We start from the raw sequence: 16372 nt of genomic DNA on the forward strand, positions 1-16372 counted from the left end.
TGGTTTGTTCCCAAATTCTGGGGTGACTCAGAGGCAGACAATGGCCAAACCTCGCAGCAAAACGTCCCCACCCTCCCCTGGCAGAATGGGCCGCTGCCGCTTTAAGAAGCGCCCCCGCCCCGCCCCTCACAAAGATGGCGCCCCCCGCCTTTCCGCCCTCCTCCGGGATGGCGACGGGCGTGACGCAGCGGCGCTCGCTGCGCTCCCCCACCCAAGCGTCTCCTCCCCCGGCGCGGCGCCGCTGATTGGTCCGCCCCGGGGGGTGGCGCGGCGATTGGCGGGCGGCCGGCGAAGCGGGCTGGGGGCCCAGCGTGCTTTGCGGGTGGCGTGTCCGGCGCTGTCAGACCGCGGGTCCGCCTGCAGCCCCGCTCCGCCGGGCCCCCGGCCGCCGCCTCCTCCGGCGGCAGACGTCTCCTCCCAGCGCGGGCAGGCGGCGGGGCTGGCCGTGGAGGGCGGTGTTTCCCGCCGAGGCGGCGGAGTAAGGCCCGCGAGAGGGAGGTCGATGATCGATGTGAGGCGCCGAGGAGAAGCGGGTGCTCTTTCCGGAGGTGGCAGGAAAGAAACCGCAAGTGTCGGGCTTTTTCTCCGGGGCAGTGTGTCACCCGCGGCGGCTCTCGGTTCGCTTTTCCTGGCACTGAGTCGCTAAGTTGAGGGATGGGCAAGAGCCGGGCCGGGCGGAGCCTGTGACCGCATTTCCCTCAGGACACGGGGCAGAAGCCGCCTGAGGCTCCAGAAAGATGCAGTTCTTTGGCCGGCTGGTGAATACCATCAACAGCGTCACCCAAATATTCACAAACCCTTACCGGGTGAAGGAGGTGCCGGCTGCAGAGTATGCCGCTCACACCTGCCTGAGGGAGGAAGGCAGGGTGGCCCTGTATAAGAACAGCCTTGCTCGCTCCTGGGATTGCCTGCTGGTGAATCCCCAGAGCCCACAGGTTGCTTTCCGGTAAGTGACAGACCGTTAGCAATCACTACTCGAGTGTGAAACAAAAGACCCGAAATCGCCGCTGTCAGGACTGCTGTGGGTGGGGGTTAAGTGTTTGATCAGCGGGCTCGTGAGGAGTAGGAGGCCCTTGCGTGTGCTGGTGGAGGAGTTGTCAAAACAGCTTGTGAGAACAAGGCAGGACAGAGTCCAAACACTGTGAAACAGGCAACCTGTGAAATAGGCCCTTGGGTCAGAACATCCACAGGTACATGCACTTCTCGTCTCTGTTGCTGCTTTAGCATCTGGAGCACAGGATACTTCTGCCCAAAAGTTAAAGTTCCTCAGGAAAAGGAGATGCTCTCTGCTAATGAAGTAGGCTCCCTTCTTCCCTTGGAGCACCAGATGAGGAGGAACAGGAAAATCCTTGGCACTAATGTTTGGAGAGGAGCTGTTTCTCTCAGATGCATGGGATGGAGGTTGTTTCTATGAGCAGGCCAACACTGTGTTTGCCTTTCCTTCAGGCTCTTCCAGCTCGACAATGAAGCAGATGCCCTGGTGCGTTTTGAGCAGTATGCCGGGCAGCTGCGCCCTTTCTACGAGAGCTCACACCAGCCCTTGTCGCTGGAAGAGCTCCAGCAGCTCAGTGACTGCTTCCGCAACCACCCCAGCTGGTCCTCGGCACATGTCGCAGTGGAGATCGGCCGTCGTGAGAATTTTCGGCACAACCACGTTCTGAGGCAAGGGGCAGGGAGGGGTGTCCAGTGGGCCTGGCGCTGGGAACGAGTTCGGGAGGGCTGGCTAGGCCAGAGTAGAGTATCCTGGCTTGATGTACCAAAGCAATGTGGGCTGCTGCTTGGGGGAGCTTAACGCTTGTTGTTACTGCAGAGATGGAGTTTGAAAGCGCCGGCCTTGGTGTCTCCTGCCTGAGTGACAGATGTGGTAGTAAAGGGGGTCCGATGCGTAAGCTGCTTGGCAGGCTTTCGACCTGCTGCTGCAGACGTTAAAGCCCGGAGCTCTGGTGTTTGAGCTAAAGGATTGAACTGTTGCGAGAGGCACTAGTTAGACTCTTACAACTGTTGCGGAGCTGCTTTTAGGAGGTGATTGGGGCTGACTTTGAAAACCATGAGAGAAGCGGTACAGTAGGACTATCTTTCTGGAAACAGTTTTTGGCCACGAGCGCATGCTCTGTTTCCATGGGGAAGTTCACGGAGGGTGGGGGAGACTAGAGAGGGGACCAGGGGACCTGGCAGCACCTCCACCAAGTTGCTGACTGTACCCTGTGTTCTGCCTTCCTTTGGGCAGAGGGAGGGACAGCACGTCAGGAAGAGGGTCTGTGGCAGGACTGCTTGCTGGCACTTCCCTGTGCTCCTTCCCTGCCAAGAGGCCAGGCTTTCGTGAACCTCGTGGTTTGCACCAGGTTCCTTCCTATCAGCTTGCAGTGCAGCTGCACATCCTTGTCCTTGCAGCCCTTCCTTGGCCTCATGTTGACTCCTGTTTTGCAGCTGTGTGAACAACACGGACAGTGAGGATGGCTGCACCCCGCTGCACCTGGCGTGCCGCAAGGGTGACATGGAGTGTCTACTCGAGCTGCTGGAGTGCCACGCGCGGGTAGACATTACCGACAGGAACGGGGAGACGGTTTTCCACTATGCTGTTCGAGGGAACAACCCCCACATCATTGAGGTGGGAGCAATTCCAAGGTTGGTGGGAATGGGACTAGAATGGATCATCTCTATGCTGTGAGAGGGAGACAGCAAAATAACTGCAGACAGGGGAGGAGAAAGCCAGTTCCCTCTGCTGCAGCATCAAGTCAATGCTTGAGGCCGGTTTCAGCCTCTTTCTTCCTCCTTTACTGGTGCTGTTTCCCGTAAGCAGGCCCCAAATTCCACCCTGTAGTGGAACAGGGATATTAAGCAAATTTCCTCAGAAAGTGTCCGTCATTGGCATTTGCATCAGGCCTTCATCCTGCTTTTCCCCAGGCCCTTGGCTGTCCTTTCTCCATCTTCTCCAAGCAGGGTGTTTGGTTTTGGGCAGAGTGTTCCCATGGGTGAGGAGTGTGTGCTGCCTGCAGACTGAAGGACAGTTCAGAGCCGCCCTGGGCTCCTCTGAGCTGCAGAACCTGTTGTTTGAACTGAGCGGCCTTGTGCAGGGGACAGGGATCAGAGCCTCAAGGCAGAGACAGTCTGAAGCCAGAGGCGTTCTCGATTGCTGAGAAGCACCAGGCAGAGTGACAGGGTTTGTAAGGGTGTGGGTGGCCGCCTGTGTTGGTTCCTCAGGACCGTCAGCTCCCTGGCACCCAGTGTGAGTCTGGCTCTCCCCTATGGCTGCACCCACATTTGCCTAATACCTGTTGTGACAGCTCTTGCCTCTGCCTGCCAGACTGTGCCAGGGTTTCCTAATGAGTGATGGGGGAGGGATGACGATTGGGGCTTGCCATGCTGTAGAGCAGGACAATTAAGACCTTTGTATTAAAAAGGTTTTTCTGATGGCAGCAACTTGGCTTGTAGTTACAGAAATACTTCCAGGTCTGATCTGTCTCCTGTTTGTTTCTTTTCTCTCTTGATTCCTTCCTAAACCAGAGAAAAGAAACTCTAGATTCCTGCTTCTCTTGTGCACAGCAAGGCTTTCAGGGTTTCCCCAGTACGGCAGTATGATATTTTTGTGTAACAAATCAGTCAACTGGTAACAGGTCTAAAGTTTACAGATAGAATAGGAAAATTCCTTCCACTTATCCCTACATGTATATTTTAAACAGAATCCTGTTTGTATCAGAAAGCAGTGGCGGGGTTGCCGGGGGGCTGAGCCCCTGCCTGCTGACTGACTGCAGTAACTGTTGGTGCCGCAGCAGGAGAGGAAGCTGCTGGTTTCGGTTGTCGCTCTCGTTGGATGGTGCTGAGCTTGGTTCACGCGGTGTCACTGTCCTGCAGCTGATGGTGAGAGTCTGCCGGGCTGAGTTGTTCAAAGGACTGTGAGAGCCCTTTTTGGCTGAGGGGTGTCTCGGAAGCACACGGGCCAGAGGAATAAGGCACAGAGAGCATTGATAGCCCTTTGGGGAGAACAAACAAGGAGCGCTTCCATAGCTCCTGTGTTGGAAGCAGGAGCGTAGAGGACAGGCTGTAGCATCACGAGGAGCCCAGTGCTCCAGAATCTGTTGTTGGAGCTCAGAGAGAGAGAGTCAGCACTCTTCCATGTCTCTCTGTATGTATTTATCTGTTGTCTCCTCTCCTCAGCTCCTGGGCAGAACCCCGACTGCTGGCTTGGACCACCTGAGCCATGAAGGGCTGACTGCTCTGCATCTTGCTTGTCAGCTGGGCAAAGAGGACATGGTTCGGTCTCTGCTGAAATGCCGTGCCAGCTGCAGCGTCGTGGGAACGCTGGGTTACCCCATCCACACAGCACTGAAGTTCTCCCAGAAGGGGTAAGTAACTGCTGGGGCTGCCAGAACAGGGCTCTTCCTCCAGTCTGGGGACCTGTCTGCTTGGGGTTGGCCAAGACTGGATCCCTTTCAGGGCAGTGCTCAGTAGGAAGGTGTCCTGTGCTGTCTGCTCCTGCATCACTAAGTTGGCAAAAGAATAGAGAAGTGCTGATGTGGAAAAGAAAAAAACACTTTCAGAAAAAAAGGTTTTCCCTGAATTTATCTATATATATTATTTAGTATCAGACACTGGGAGAAAGACACAGTTTTGTTTTTTTTTTTTAAATAATGTTTCTGAAATACTGTTTCTCACGATGAGCTGTGAGGAGATGATTTACTGATGCCTTAAATAGTATTGCTAATTGCTGTACCTCTGTAGTTGAGTGCTCTGATCCTATTAAGCTTTCATCTCAAAGCCTAGTTATTCCTGTCTCCCGTGGGCCGAAGATACTCTTGACTCTTAATAATGCACTCTGGAACTGAATCAAAAGTGACATGATGTTTACTCCCTTTTTGTTTTCCCTGGAAAAATTTGATTCCCTTTGTATGTGCTGTATAATTCTTAATTTTCAGAGTGTCTGACCTCTACAAATAGGGCTCTCAAGTCAATGCTAGCTGCTGCTAGCTAATTTTTCAGCATTTTGAAAAGTGCTTTCCAGCATTAGAGAGACATTCACAAGCCAAAAATGTGCTGAGGTCCCTTAGTTTGCAGGGAGGCTCCATCTCTTGTATCTCTTTTTTATTTGGTGGTATTTTAGAGTGGAGAGCGTATGCTTTCTTCACAGTTCTACCTACCCACACTTTCTAGGCATGAAATACTAGTCTATTTACAATAGGTGTGATTTTTCACTCATAGGGAATTACACGGATTCGTAATTTCAGCAAATATTTAACTATTTCAGTTTTATCCCCACGTTTCCATCGAGAGAGAGAGGGAGGAGAGAAGAATTTCCCCTCAGGTCTTGAGAGTTTCCAGAAATGCCATATTCCTTTATTAGAGAAGCATCCAGATGTTGCTCCACAACTTGGAAATGGGAAGAGATTCTCCTACTTCCTCTGAACGCTGTGCTGCTTGCATGCTTCCTGTTGCCCTCTTCCTTTCTAAAACGAGCAAAACAAAACTATGGCTGAGGAACTTGCAGGTGTTGCAGAGAGCCTGCTGCTGCTGGAGGGCTTCCTGAACGGCTCTGTGCAGGAGGCAGGTGCTGATGTGAGTGGAGGTCTTGAGTCAAGACAACAGCCACCTGTTCCTTTGTCTCATTGTCTTTGCCAGGTGTGCCCAGGCCATCCTCGAGGTGGATGCCAGCCAGGTCCGCTCCAAGGACCCACGCCATGAAGCCACTCCGCTGCACTGGGCGAAGAAGGCAGAGGTAAATGGAGCCAGTCTGTGGTGATGGCCTCTGCTACCACCCAGCACCCGGTTAATTCCTCCTGCTGCTGACCTCTCCCTTCCTGGGAGTGTCAGAGCACAGCCCGGCGTTTGATTCTCTGATCAGTGCTGTTTGCCACGGGAGATGGAGCAGGGGAGATGGAGCAGTGGAGCCTTGCAGTGAAACAAACTGGTGGGCTCATCCCTAGTACGTCATCTTTGCCTGTGAAACTGCCAGCTTGTACCTTTGCCCTTTTTATTGGGAGTTTGCAGCAGTGTCACTGTTACCCCTGGGGGGAGCTCTCGTCTCATTACTGACAGCTTCACGGAAGGAAGCAGATTGATGCCTTGAAAACTGCAGGGAGAGTGTGAGGTAGGCACAGGGTGGTGGTGTGTGGGTTACGGTCCATCTTCTGCCAGAGATAGGCAAATCAGGGGTGTGATGTGCCATGCTGGAGCACCTGAATGGTGCTTGTTGCAAGCAGAGGACACTCCTATGGCAGGACCGTTTTCCCTCCTGCAGTAACACATCCCTCTCAGAAATGTCCTGTGGAGTTTCAGAGCAGACATAAATCTGCTTGGCTTACAAAGAGAAGATCAAAAAGCAAACTTTTTCCCTCCAGTCTGCAAGAATTCTGGCCTGAGCAGGATCTGTTTTTTCTCCATTGCTCTCAGCCAGTTGCTACACTTGCATGTAAGTCCCAAAATATCCAGAAGTTCTTGCCAGATTGTGAAACCACCAACTAATTCTGTGGTAAAAGACAGGGAAACCCCATCTGTAGTGCTTGGAACAGTGCAGCAGGCATCTGCCTGCCAGCTGTGTCCAGGCTAAGGTTCCTACCTCTTCCTCTGATTTGCTTGCCACGAGACCTGGATCGTTTGAGTGCCCAGGCGGTTGTCCTCATGATCACTTTCTCTCTTCTTGACCTGGCATGTGCACGCTTGGGCACAGATGACACGGCTGCTGCTTGAGTACGGCTCCGAGGTGAATTTGACCAGCCGGACAGCGGACATGGCTCTGCACATTGCGGTCAAGAGGGGACGCTTTGACTGTGCCATGGTGCTGCTGACACACGGGGCCCACACCAATGCCAGGGGTCAGGATGGCAACACACCACTGCACCTGGCCATGAAGGTGAGTTTTCTGCAGAGGCTGCTGGGAAGGAGAGAGAGGATTTTCTTGAAGGATTGAGGCAGGGACAGACTTCTTTGTAATTCTGGCTGTTGTCTTTCATGGTGTGATCCCTTGTGAGTGCTTTGGCTAATGAAAAGGGATGGAAGGGAGGGATTGAGGAAGAGATGATGTAGCCAAGGGAAGCTTGGCTCTTGACTGACCTTTCTCTTATTCCCTAGCATGACCACCTGGATATGATCAAAGCGATCATCGTGTTTGGAGGAGATGTCGAGATCCCCAATGATTTCGGGGAGACACCAGGGCTGTTGGCAGCCAGGAGCAGCAAAGGTGAGGAAGCATGTCAGCAGCCTTACAGGGTGAACCCAGCATCCTGTCTCCCCTTGGTGGCCAAAACAGTGTCTGGGGGAGAGGTGAAACATGCCAAGCATGGGTGATGCTTCTCCAACGTGCTATCCCAGCTTCTAGTTGCTCACAGGGTAGGCACTTCCTGAGCTAGCAGCATGGGCTTTGTATTAGTAGCCCTTGATGAATTTCTTTTCCGTGAGGCAGATATGCAAGAGGAAAAGCTGGCACACACTCCCCCTCATTCAAGCCACAGTGTCAGGCACTGCAGGCTCACAACGGGATGACACAGTGCGGCTGAATCGCCCAGGCGGAAGCAGACATGGGTGGTTCTTCGGTGTCAAGAAGTGTGCGCACATTGGATACCCCTGCTGTGCACGAGTCCTGCTGCCTGGTGTTCACGGAGAGATACCCAGGACATGCTTTGCCCTTCCCTTCCCTGAGTCATCCTAGAGGTTTTGTGAGGGTCAGGGCTGCTGTGAATTTGGCAGAGCCCCCTGGTGTGTGTGTGCACTGATTCTCCTTCTGATCTGTGACTTCCCCTTCGTCACCTAAGGTGCGAACCGGAAGGTGCTCTTAGACCTGCTGCAAACTATAGGGACCGAACGCTGCCACCCACCCAATCCTGACTCCCCAAGCCTGGCACCATCTGCCGCCTCCTTCTTCCTGGAAGGCCAACCTTCCTCGCGGAGCAGCTTCAACAGCTTAGGTAAAGCCTCCCCGGCCCTCCCTTGCTCTCCTGCCTTCTTGCTTCACAGTGCTGTCTCAGATCTCTTCTTCAAACTGGCCGTGCTCTGGGGACTGTCTTCTAGCTCTCAGTTTCTGATGACTCCGTCCTCATTCAGCTGTTGCAGGATCCCATCTCCTTTCTGTTTTTTCTGTGTGTGCGTACTCTAAACTCTTGTACTCTAAACTTTTGTTTTTTAGACTTGACACAATGCAGCTCTGTAAAAAGGAAAGGGAAGACTGATTCCCTCACCCCTCTGGAAGAGGTGTTGGACTTAGTTGCCTGCATGCATTTTATCCACTGGGACGTGTACAGAAGGGGAGGTATTTGCTGGTCTGCCTTGAGGACCTCCCAGTGTCATGCTGGGCACAAGGAAATTAGAAGCATTGCTTGTTCAGATCCTGGAGGCGAGCAGCTGGGAGAGGGAAGGGGTGAAGCCCAAGGATAAGCGACCATGGTCACTGGGTTTATGTTATGCGTAGGCAAAGCCTACTAGGACATATGATTGTGTCGTAGCTTGTGCTCTGTACTGCCCAGACTGAATGAGCACGTGGGTCTATTCTAGGTATTGAGCTTTCTTCCTCCAGAGAGCTCTGAACCTCAGGCAGAGGCAGCATGAGGGGTTATGGAGTGGACAGTGGGTGAGTTGGCTTGGAGGGAGTCTCTGACTCTTGTGAGAGGGTTACGCAGGCAGATAACAGCTGCTTGTGGGCTACTTTCCCTCTCAGGTTGGTGGTTTGCTTTGCAGAGGCCCTCCTGTGGGGTCAGAGGATAATCGCCCCAGGCCCTGGAGCGCATCTATGTCACCACAAGTCTCACTGGCTGGTGACACCGGGACTTTCTTCTCACCATGGCCTTGTGAAAATGACACACAGACCCCCCCTCCACCCCTCGTTTCAACTCTGACGCAGTGACAGAGCAAAGCCCTTTTTTGTCATGGACTTTGGCCCTTAAAGAAACTCCTCACCACATTCATTGTCATCCACAGCCACCTTCTGGCCTGGGTGCTGGCAGGAGTGTTTAACTTCTCTCCCCGTTCTTTCTTCTTTTGGTCTTGCAGGCTGGCTTCTCACCTAGGCTGGATTGGTGCCCTGCACCCAGGGTGGCCTGGGTGTACATCAGCTCAGGGGTAATGACAAGCCACCCTGTCCCCACAGCTCTCCTGCCTAGGTTACTTCACAGGAGTAGATTTAGGTTTATCTTACAGCTTGCAGTAAACTATGTCATGGGCACACTGCTAGGCTCTGCCTTCTTTCTCACCTGCTATGCTCATCATCTGCTTCTACAATCCTTCATCTTTGCCAGCTGCCTGCTCTAAAGGACGGGGGTTCTCCTCCTTGGTGAGGCGTTTAATCTGAGGGGTGTATCTGGTGGCTGTGGGTAAGATGGCTTGTGCCTCCTGCAGGGAGCTTTATTTGATTGGGAAGGGAGTTGTATGTTCTCTGTGTGATTACAGTGGGAACCATTTATGGCAGGGGTGGGAGCTTTCTGACCAAGCTTTCTAGGGGCAGAGAGAAAGTAAGAAGAATAATTGAAGGTTTTCCAATTGATTAAGTATAATTTGATTGACTACTGCCTCTGAGGCACATGTCAGAGGGTTCAGGTAGCAAAGTGGTCTCTAATGTTTGGTTTATTTCCTTTTGCATGTTCATGGCTCTCTAGGGTACAAGGACCTTCTGTATGTTTCCACAACGCTCGGACAGTTGTTGAAGGCACCTGATGTTGTGGACTCACCCAGTGAGGGCAGAAGAAAGTAAGTGAGGAACAGCTTCTGTCCAGGCTCCCGTGCAACTTGAAGGTGAAAGCCATGTGTGTGAATTCTCCCCACTCACACCCGTGGGTGTGGCATCCTCAGAGCTGACATTACTTAGTGTCTGTTGACATTACAGTTTTGGCCAGAACCCTGTGCCTGTTCCTGCCTGCAGCCCTGGAGCTGCAGTGGAGCCCGAGCTCAGCAGGTGAAACCCTTGCTCTGTCCCTCCCCTCTGCCGCTGGGCACCAAACGCTGTTTTGGCTTTGTGATTTCCCCATCTCCATGTGCTGCCCTGGCACTCACCCAGCTCCTTTGCCAGGCTGTGCGCAGCCGTGGCAGTGCCTGCATCTTGTCTTGCATGGAGTGGAGGGAGGGTTGGCACTGAGGTGCTGCTAGCAGGAACTTAAGGCTGTCTGCTTTTTATTTATGACACAATATACGTTACTGCATATTACGGGACTTGGGTGAGTGAGTTTTCGGCTTGTGAATGTCTCTCTGGTGTAGAAGTTAGAGGTGGCTAAAAGAGCAAGCGGTGTTGCACCAGCTCTGATGAGGCATATCTGGCCATGTCCAGTCTTACTTGCATCTGAGGAAGCTCTGCTGGATTTATTTGTTCACTGATTGTACTGTCCACAGCGGTGTTGTTACTGGCCTAGTTTCCCATCCCCAAGGCCGTGTTCCCACACAGTGCTGTGATTTGTAAGCTGTCCCACAGCACCCAGTCATCTGTGTCTGTCTCTCTCCAGTCATGACCGCCTCCTGTGCCTGGATGGAGGGGGCATCCGGGGCCTGGTACTCATCCAGCTCCTCCTGGCTATCGAAAAGGCTGCGGGCCGTCCCATTCGTGAGATTTTTGACTGGATCGCAGGGACCAGCACTGGGGGGATCTTGGCCTTGGCTATCGTACATGGTGAGGACCATGCAAATAATGAGCCCCTTCTTGCTACTGTGGGCTTGAGTGCTCTGCTGTGGGGAGTGGGTACAGGGGTGGGAGCTGCCTCTCTGAGTCCCAGCTGAGATTTGTTGTCCCTGACAAAGGAGGGAAGGGATGTTAATGAAGGAAAGGCTAGACCTGATGCTGTGCTCACTTATCACGTCAGCTGGCCTTGACTAGCTTTCTGGGTTTCGGGAAGCGTGTGGTGACAGAGTGCAATGTTCTGTTCTTCCTGCTCTGTCCGTGGGGTTTTCACAACGAGATGATTGGTACTTTCTGGTAGTGGGAAACTATGCTCCGAGCTTGCCCTTCCTCTTCAGTCCTTCCTAGCTGTGCTGCTGATGTCTGAACAGATGACAGGCAGCCTGGGAAGGAGATGGGATTGGAGTGACGCCTCCCATCTCCTGCTGCTCTGGAAAGTCCCAGCTCTGATGTGCTGTTTGTTCTACCTGCCCTTCCTCCCACCCCCTGCTCTTGCCGGTGCTGTTGCCTGTCTCAGGGAAGTCCATGGACTACATGCGCTGCCTGTACTTCCGCATGAAGGACATGGTGTTCCGGGGGTCTCGGCCCTACGAGTCGGAGCCCCTGGATGAGTTCTTGAAGAAGGAATTTGGGGAAAACACCAAAATGACAGATGTCCAAAAACCCAAGTAAGTCCTGCCTGAGGCTGCACTGGTTGATGCTCTCCTGCGTGTGCTCTAGACCCCTCTGAGCAGAGATGCTCAGCCTCACCTTGGAGCAGATCTGAAGGAGTGTGATGTGCAGACTATTGAAGCCATAAGTAGTTTTTTTCTCCATTTTACTCTTATTCTGCCATGTCCTTTCCCCCAGGGTTATGGTGACAGGGACGTTGTGTGACCGGCAGCCAGCTGAGCTCCACCTTTTCCGGAATTACCCTGTACCGGAGACAAAAACCTCCACTGAATACAAGACAAGTGCATCTTTCAAACCACTCACTCAGCCAGAAGGTAAATGCTGGCACACAGCAGTCCAGCTGGTTGGAAGGAGAGGGGGCTGTCCCTTAGGGACAGAAGACTTCTGTTCTTCCTCCCATTGCTCTGAAAATCGGAGTGTCCCAGCGATGGCTTATCCCTGGTCTTGACTTCTGTCTTGGTCCTAGTGATGGTTCCCTTTTCTCTTCTGTCCTCCTCCCGCGGTTTCTCTTGTACCAGGAACAGGGACTGGCTAGCGAGATTGATGAGGAAGGGGTCTGCTAGAGGAGTCCTGCATGCAGTCAGTACCTTACCCTGGGCTCTCAGGAGCAGATTAGCACAGAAAAGCTGTGTGACTGAACCATGCAGCCCCCTCCAGCTTGCTGCTTTCTTTGTCTAGCAAACATAACTGGTTCATCAACAAAGTAGCACCAATGAAGCTGGTAGAGGGTGAATTTGACCCAGGATGTGTAGAAAGTGGTGAGGACGTCTTTTAAAGCCTCCCAAAATAATCCTGTGCGTTCAAGCAGTGGCCCTACTGTTGGGAGAAGACTACCTAGGGCAGGGTCTTCTGGTGTTGCAAGCCCCCTTGCTTTGTGTTGGTGAAGGTGGGGTGCTTCTTGCACACAGGAAAGTTGCTGCAAGAGACTGTATGCTTTCTCTCCCTCCAGACCAACTTGTATGGCGCGCTGCCCGCTGCAGTGGTGCGGCTCCCACTTATTTCCGGCCGATAGGCCGCTTCCTGGATGGCGGGCTGCTAGCCAACAACCCAACCCTCGATGCCATGGCGGAGATCCATGAGTACAACAAGACGCTGATCAAGAAGGTGAGGGAAATCCTGGCCCTTACTGGTAACTGGGGCTTTATTTGCTGCACTGAGCCTCCCTTGAAGAGAAAGAGGATTTGGGAATGGATGCCTCTCTAGCAGGTAAACAAGTTAGCAGTGCAGCACCCCAGGAGGGAGTGTGTGGAGGGGTATATGTGTTGGGAATGGTGGCTGAGAGGTGAAATACCTCTTCTGACAAGGGTGTGAGACGGTGAGGCAGCCTCATCAGCTGAATCAGAATGATTCAGTTGGTGCTTGTGTGTGGCCGTTGATGCAGCTCTGCAGGGTCTTTTTCTGCCCACAAATAAATGGAGAAGACAATGGTGGCGCTCTGCAAGGCTGAAGAGTGAATGCCTTCTGTGGTGTGGCAAGTTCCTTAGAAAGATGAATAACTGCTGGCAGCTACTGCTCCCTGTAGCTGAAAGGGGAGGTGTGTTGCCAAAATGACTGAAAGAGTCGGACTGTTTCACAGTCATCTGGTCCTAGGACTTGTCTTTGGGGTGATCCTGTGGGTTGGGTGCAGCCAGGGGTGTAAGGGACAAAACAGTGCAACTGTTGGAAGTCACATGGATTATACCTGGGGGAGAGAAAAAGCACCAAGCCTTTCGCCTTGGCTCTCAGAGCTTCCCCAAGACTGCTGTAAAAGACAGGCTCCGCATTAATTGTTGGTCCTTGCAAACAAATCTTTTGTTTGTCCACAGGGTCAGAGGCAGAAAGTAAGAAAATTGGGGTTGGTGGTCTCTCTGGGGACAGGGAAGCCTCCACAGGTCCCGGTGAGCTCTGTGGATGTTTTCCGCCCCTCCAACCCTTGGGAGCTGGCGAAGACTGTCTTTGGAGCCAGGGAGCTTGGCAAGATGGTGGTGGATTGTGTGAGTACTGGGAGGGCGTGGGGGAAGACCCTTGGGGCTGCTTGCAGGGAGGGGACCAAAGGTTTCAAATCTTCATCTTCTTCCTTTTGGAAGTAAATTGTATTTCCTTGGAACTGCTCCAGCCATGGCTGGTTCAAGGAATGGGTGTAGCGGATACCTAAGAATTGCAGGAGCACAGCAGGTGTGAAGCCCTGTCTGCCCGTTCAGGGTTTCATGTGCCAAGGGAGTTGCAGTTCCTGCAGCTGTAAGGAGCTAAGGTGTGGGAGAGCTGAGGGCAGGATGGTGGTCAGTGACCCCTAGGAACATTTGTAGGTGTGAGTTTGTGAAACTGTATCTTTCCAGGGAGCATTGGCTATCATCTGAGCAACCTCAACCAAAAAAATCATGCCTCAGAAAACAGTAATTCCTTTTTCTTTAGAAAAGCTCTGTTATCCCCACTGGGGAAATTAGCAAAGGCTAGAGAAGCGGGAGTACCACTAATAAAAAGCAGTAGTTGGAGCTGTGGTCAGAAGTGTGTAATACGCATACGCTCTTGGATGCTTTAGAAAGCAGCTCATTAAACAATATACGTGAAAACACTCCAAATGAGAGAAAGCCAGGAAGATCAGAACTGATGTTTTGACTATAATCTTAATTCTGTCACTTTATCTCCTCTTAGCTTCCTAAAGCCAGAAAATACCTGGAGAGGTCTCTCTGCTTCCCCTGTCTTTTATTTCAGGGCTCCTAGGGAAGCTGTCCTGGGATAGCCCAGAAAGCCTGCAGTAATCCTGGGCTCTACTGGTACTGGGCTTGCATAGAAACGGACAGAGATGAAATCCCAACGAGGCCGTGATACAGATAATCCTGGGGGTTTCTTTAAAGGAATCCACTCGGTGCTGTGATGGGTGGAGTATCTGTAGGGTACAATTCCTTGTGTCCCAAGGATCCAGGAGCAATGTTCTTATGTTAAAAACAAACAAACAAAAGCCACTCCACTCTCGGTGGTGAATGTCGCCATCCAAGATGCAACTTGCTCCTGGTTTTCCCTCTCCCTCTGTGACTTGTGCAAGTTTGACTTGGTGCCAGGGGAGCCCCTTGCAGGCAGAGGGAGAGCAGAGTGACAGTCAGGCTCTAACTGTGGGCCTGTTTCTCCTGCAGTGCACTGACGCAGATGGCCCAGCTGTGGATCGTGCCAGGGCCTGGTGCGAGATGACGGATGTCCCATATTTCCGGTAGGAGCTTCCTTTCCACTCTCTGTGCAGACCTATTTTTAGCCTTTTCTCTTCAGACCTGGCTGTGGCATGCGTCATCCCAAATCGTGTCCCCTCTAGCAGCATGCCACCCCCGGACCTGTCCCCCTGCCCCCTCTCCTCATGCCTAGTGACATATCAGAGGATGCCACAGCCCACTCTATGAGCTGATGCACCGAGCACGCCTTGTCTGGGGTCGGTTAGTGGGGCTTAGGGGATGCTGTCCAACAGGGTCCTTAGGGGATGTGCATCCTGCCCTATTCCACCACACACAGCGTGTTTTGAGGCTCATGCTTCAGGTGGTGCAGTTGCTGAACTGAGTCTCAGCCTTGAACGTGGTTGTGCCTTGAAGGTGTGGGAGGGCCTCTGCTGGGCAAGCCTGCTCGATAAGGGGAAGTGAATGTCCAGGACGGCGGGAGCCACTTCGCACAAGTCCTGTGCTTGGCACGCTCGCTGCCTGGGCACGCTCATCTTTGTGCCCAGCCAGTGACGCTGTCTTGCTGTATGCAGGCTCAGCCCTCAGCTGCACACAGAGGTGATGCTGGACGAGGTGAACGACACCGTGCTGGTGAACGCCCTCTGGGACACCCAGCTTTACATCTACCAGCAGCGGGAGCAGTTTGAGCAGCTGGTGCAACATCTCTGCCGATGACTGACCTGGAGGTTCCTGTTCAGCATCCCTGTGGCAAGGAGCAGCGGACACGGAAACGGCTCGTGTTTGCCCTTGAACCAAGATGATGAGGTGGGGGAGGGACTACTACTGCTACTACTAATGAGGAATTAATGATATTTGATAGACAACAGCACACATACACATATATTCCAGGACAGCCCTGTGTATTCCCAGACAGCTGTGAAATGCTGACAGTTGTCTTTGTACTGTAGCCCCATCTCTGCTGCTGTGCTTGGTTTTGCTGCCCTGCTCTCTCACCGTACAGCTCTTCCCAGAAGCCAGAGCTCCCACCTACCTCTCTTGAGCTGTAGCAGCTGGAGCCTGGCTCCTGTCTGTACAGCACCTCCACTGACAAAACTGACAAAGCACCTTTCCCACAGCACAGAGCGGGCCAAGGCCAGATAAAGCTTCAGAGGTTACTTGGCCCACTGGGGCCAAGGTGTTGCAGAGTCCTTAGTATTGGAAAAAGGGATTATTCTCCCCTCAACATGTCCAGTTTGAAGGGGAGCAGAAACACTTATGTCTTTCTGCAGTAGATATGATGCCGATGCAGAATGTTACAGCTGGCCTTGGGAGAAGGGGGGGACCTTTCCTGAGCCCGTTGCCTTCTGTAGCACTTTCCCCTTTCCCCTCTGAGGTGGGCTGGCAACACAGGTACTGAGTGCACCAGGGTGGGAGCAGATCCCCCCAGAGACTGTTTTGTGCCTCCTGACTTGCTGTGCTGCTCTTTGCTCGAGGGCTGAGATGTGAAAGCCTGTCTTTGCTCACAGCAAGCTCAAGATGAGGGACTATAGTCTTGGCTTGGTAGAGATATCGTTTCTTTTTGTTCTTAAAGTGGAATTTAAATGCTATGAGATCAGTTCCCACCAAAGAAGCTGACCCTGTGACAATTTGGTTTTACTTTTTTACTGCTGGAAATTCTGTTGTGAGTGGTACACTATTCAATGTTTCTGCAGTAAATTTTCGTATTTATAAATAATTTATGTATCTATTTGGAGGTGTTTTGAGGAGTAGCCTGAAAAACTGAATTATTGTTTGCTTTTGACTGGGCTGCTGTTGTGAACAGTGCTTCTATGCAAAACTAACATGAACTGAAATAAAGAGAGGTTTGCATTTGGTTCCACTGTCATGCAGTCCATGATTGTCCTGTGTCTCTCTCTCCATCCTACAAAATCCCAGAGGGGTTCTGAGCTTGCAGCCTCCGAATTTCTTACAGGTAGAAAATCAGGAATTTGGCTCCTTG

At 52.4% G+C, this 16372-nt stretch overlaps 1 protein-coding gene across 2 annotated transcripts; it reads left to right on the top strand.

The window, feature by feature from the left end:
• Positions 1-459: 459 nt before the first annotated feature.
• On the top strand, positions 460-16364 carry PLA2G6 (phospholipase A2 group VI). Of its 2 annotated transcripts, XR_015222130.1 has the most exons (17): positions 460-946; positions 1447-1662; positions 2428-2608; positions 4156-4343; positions 5614-5710; positions 6662-6844; positions 7063-7171; positions 7743-7895; positions 9576-9666; positions 10413-10576; positions 11100-11250; positions 11432-11568; positions 12204-12358; positions 13060-13227; positions 14365-14438; positions 14967-15198; positions 16346-16364. XR_015222130.1 is itself a non-coding variant. In XM_009986502.2 (16 exons), exons 1-16 carry the CDS (start codon positions 738-740, stop codon positions 15106-15108), a joined length of 2418 nt encoding a protein of 805 aa, XP_009984804.1. In that variant the 5' UTR covers positions 460-737; the 3' UTR covers positions 15109-16230. The 2 variants fall into 2 exon arrangements, 1 of the variants encoding a protein (XP_009984804.1); XM_009986502.2 differs by lacking the exon at positions 16346-16364 and having other exon boundaries at positions 14967-16230.
• The last annotated feature ends 8 nt before the right edge of the window (positions 16365-16372 follow it).

This window comes from Tauraco erythrolophus, chromosome 4 (genome assembly GCF_009769465.1).
Source record: "Tauraco erythrolophus isolate bTauEry1 chromosome 4, bTauEry1.pri, whole genome shotgun sequence".
Classification (NCBI taxonomy): domain Eukaryota; kingdom Metazoa; phylum Chordata; class Aves; order Musophagiformes; family Musophagidae; genus Tauraco; species Tauraco erythrolophus.

Coding starts and splice junctions, on each gene's coding strand:
- PLA2G6 (XM_009986502.2), top strand. CDS start 738: ATGCAGTTCTTTGGCCGGCTGGTGAATACCATCAACAGCGTCACCCAA. Junction 2,609..4,155: donor ACAACCCCCACATCATTGAG/GTGGGAGCAATT, acceptor TCCTCTCCTCAG/CTCCTGGGCAGAACCCCGAC. Junction 12,359..13,059: donor ACAAGACGCTGATCAAGAAG/GTGAGGGAAATC, acceptor GTTTGTCCACAG/GGTCAGAGGCAGAAAGTAAG.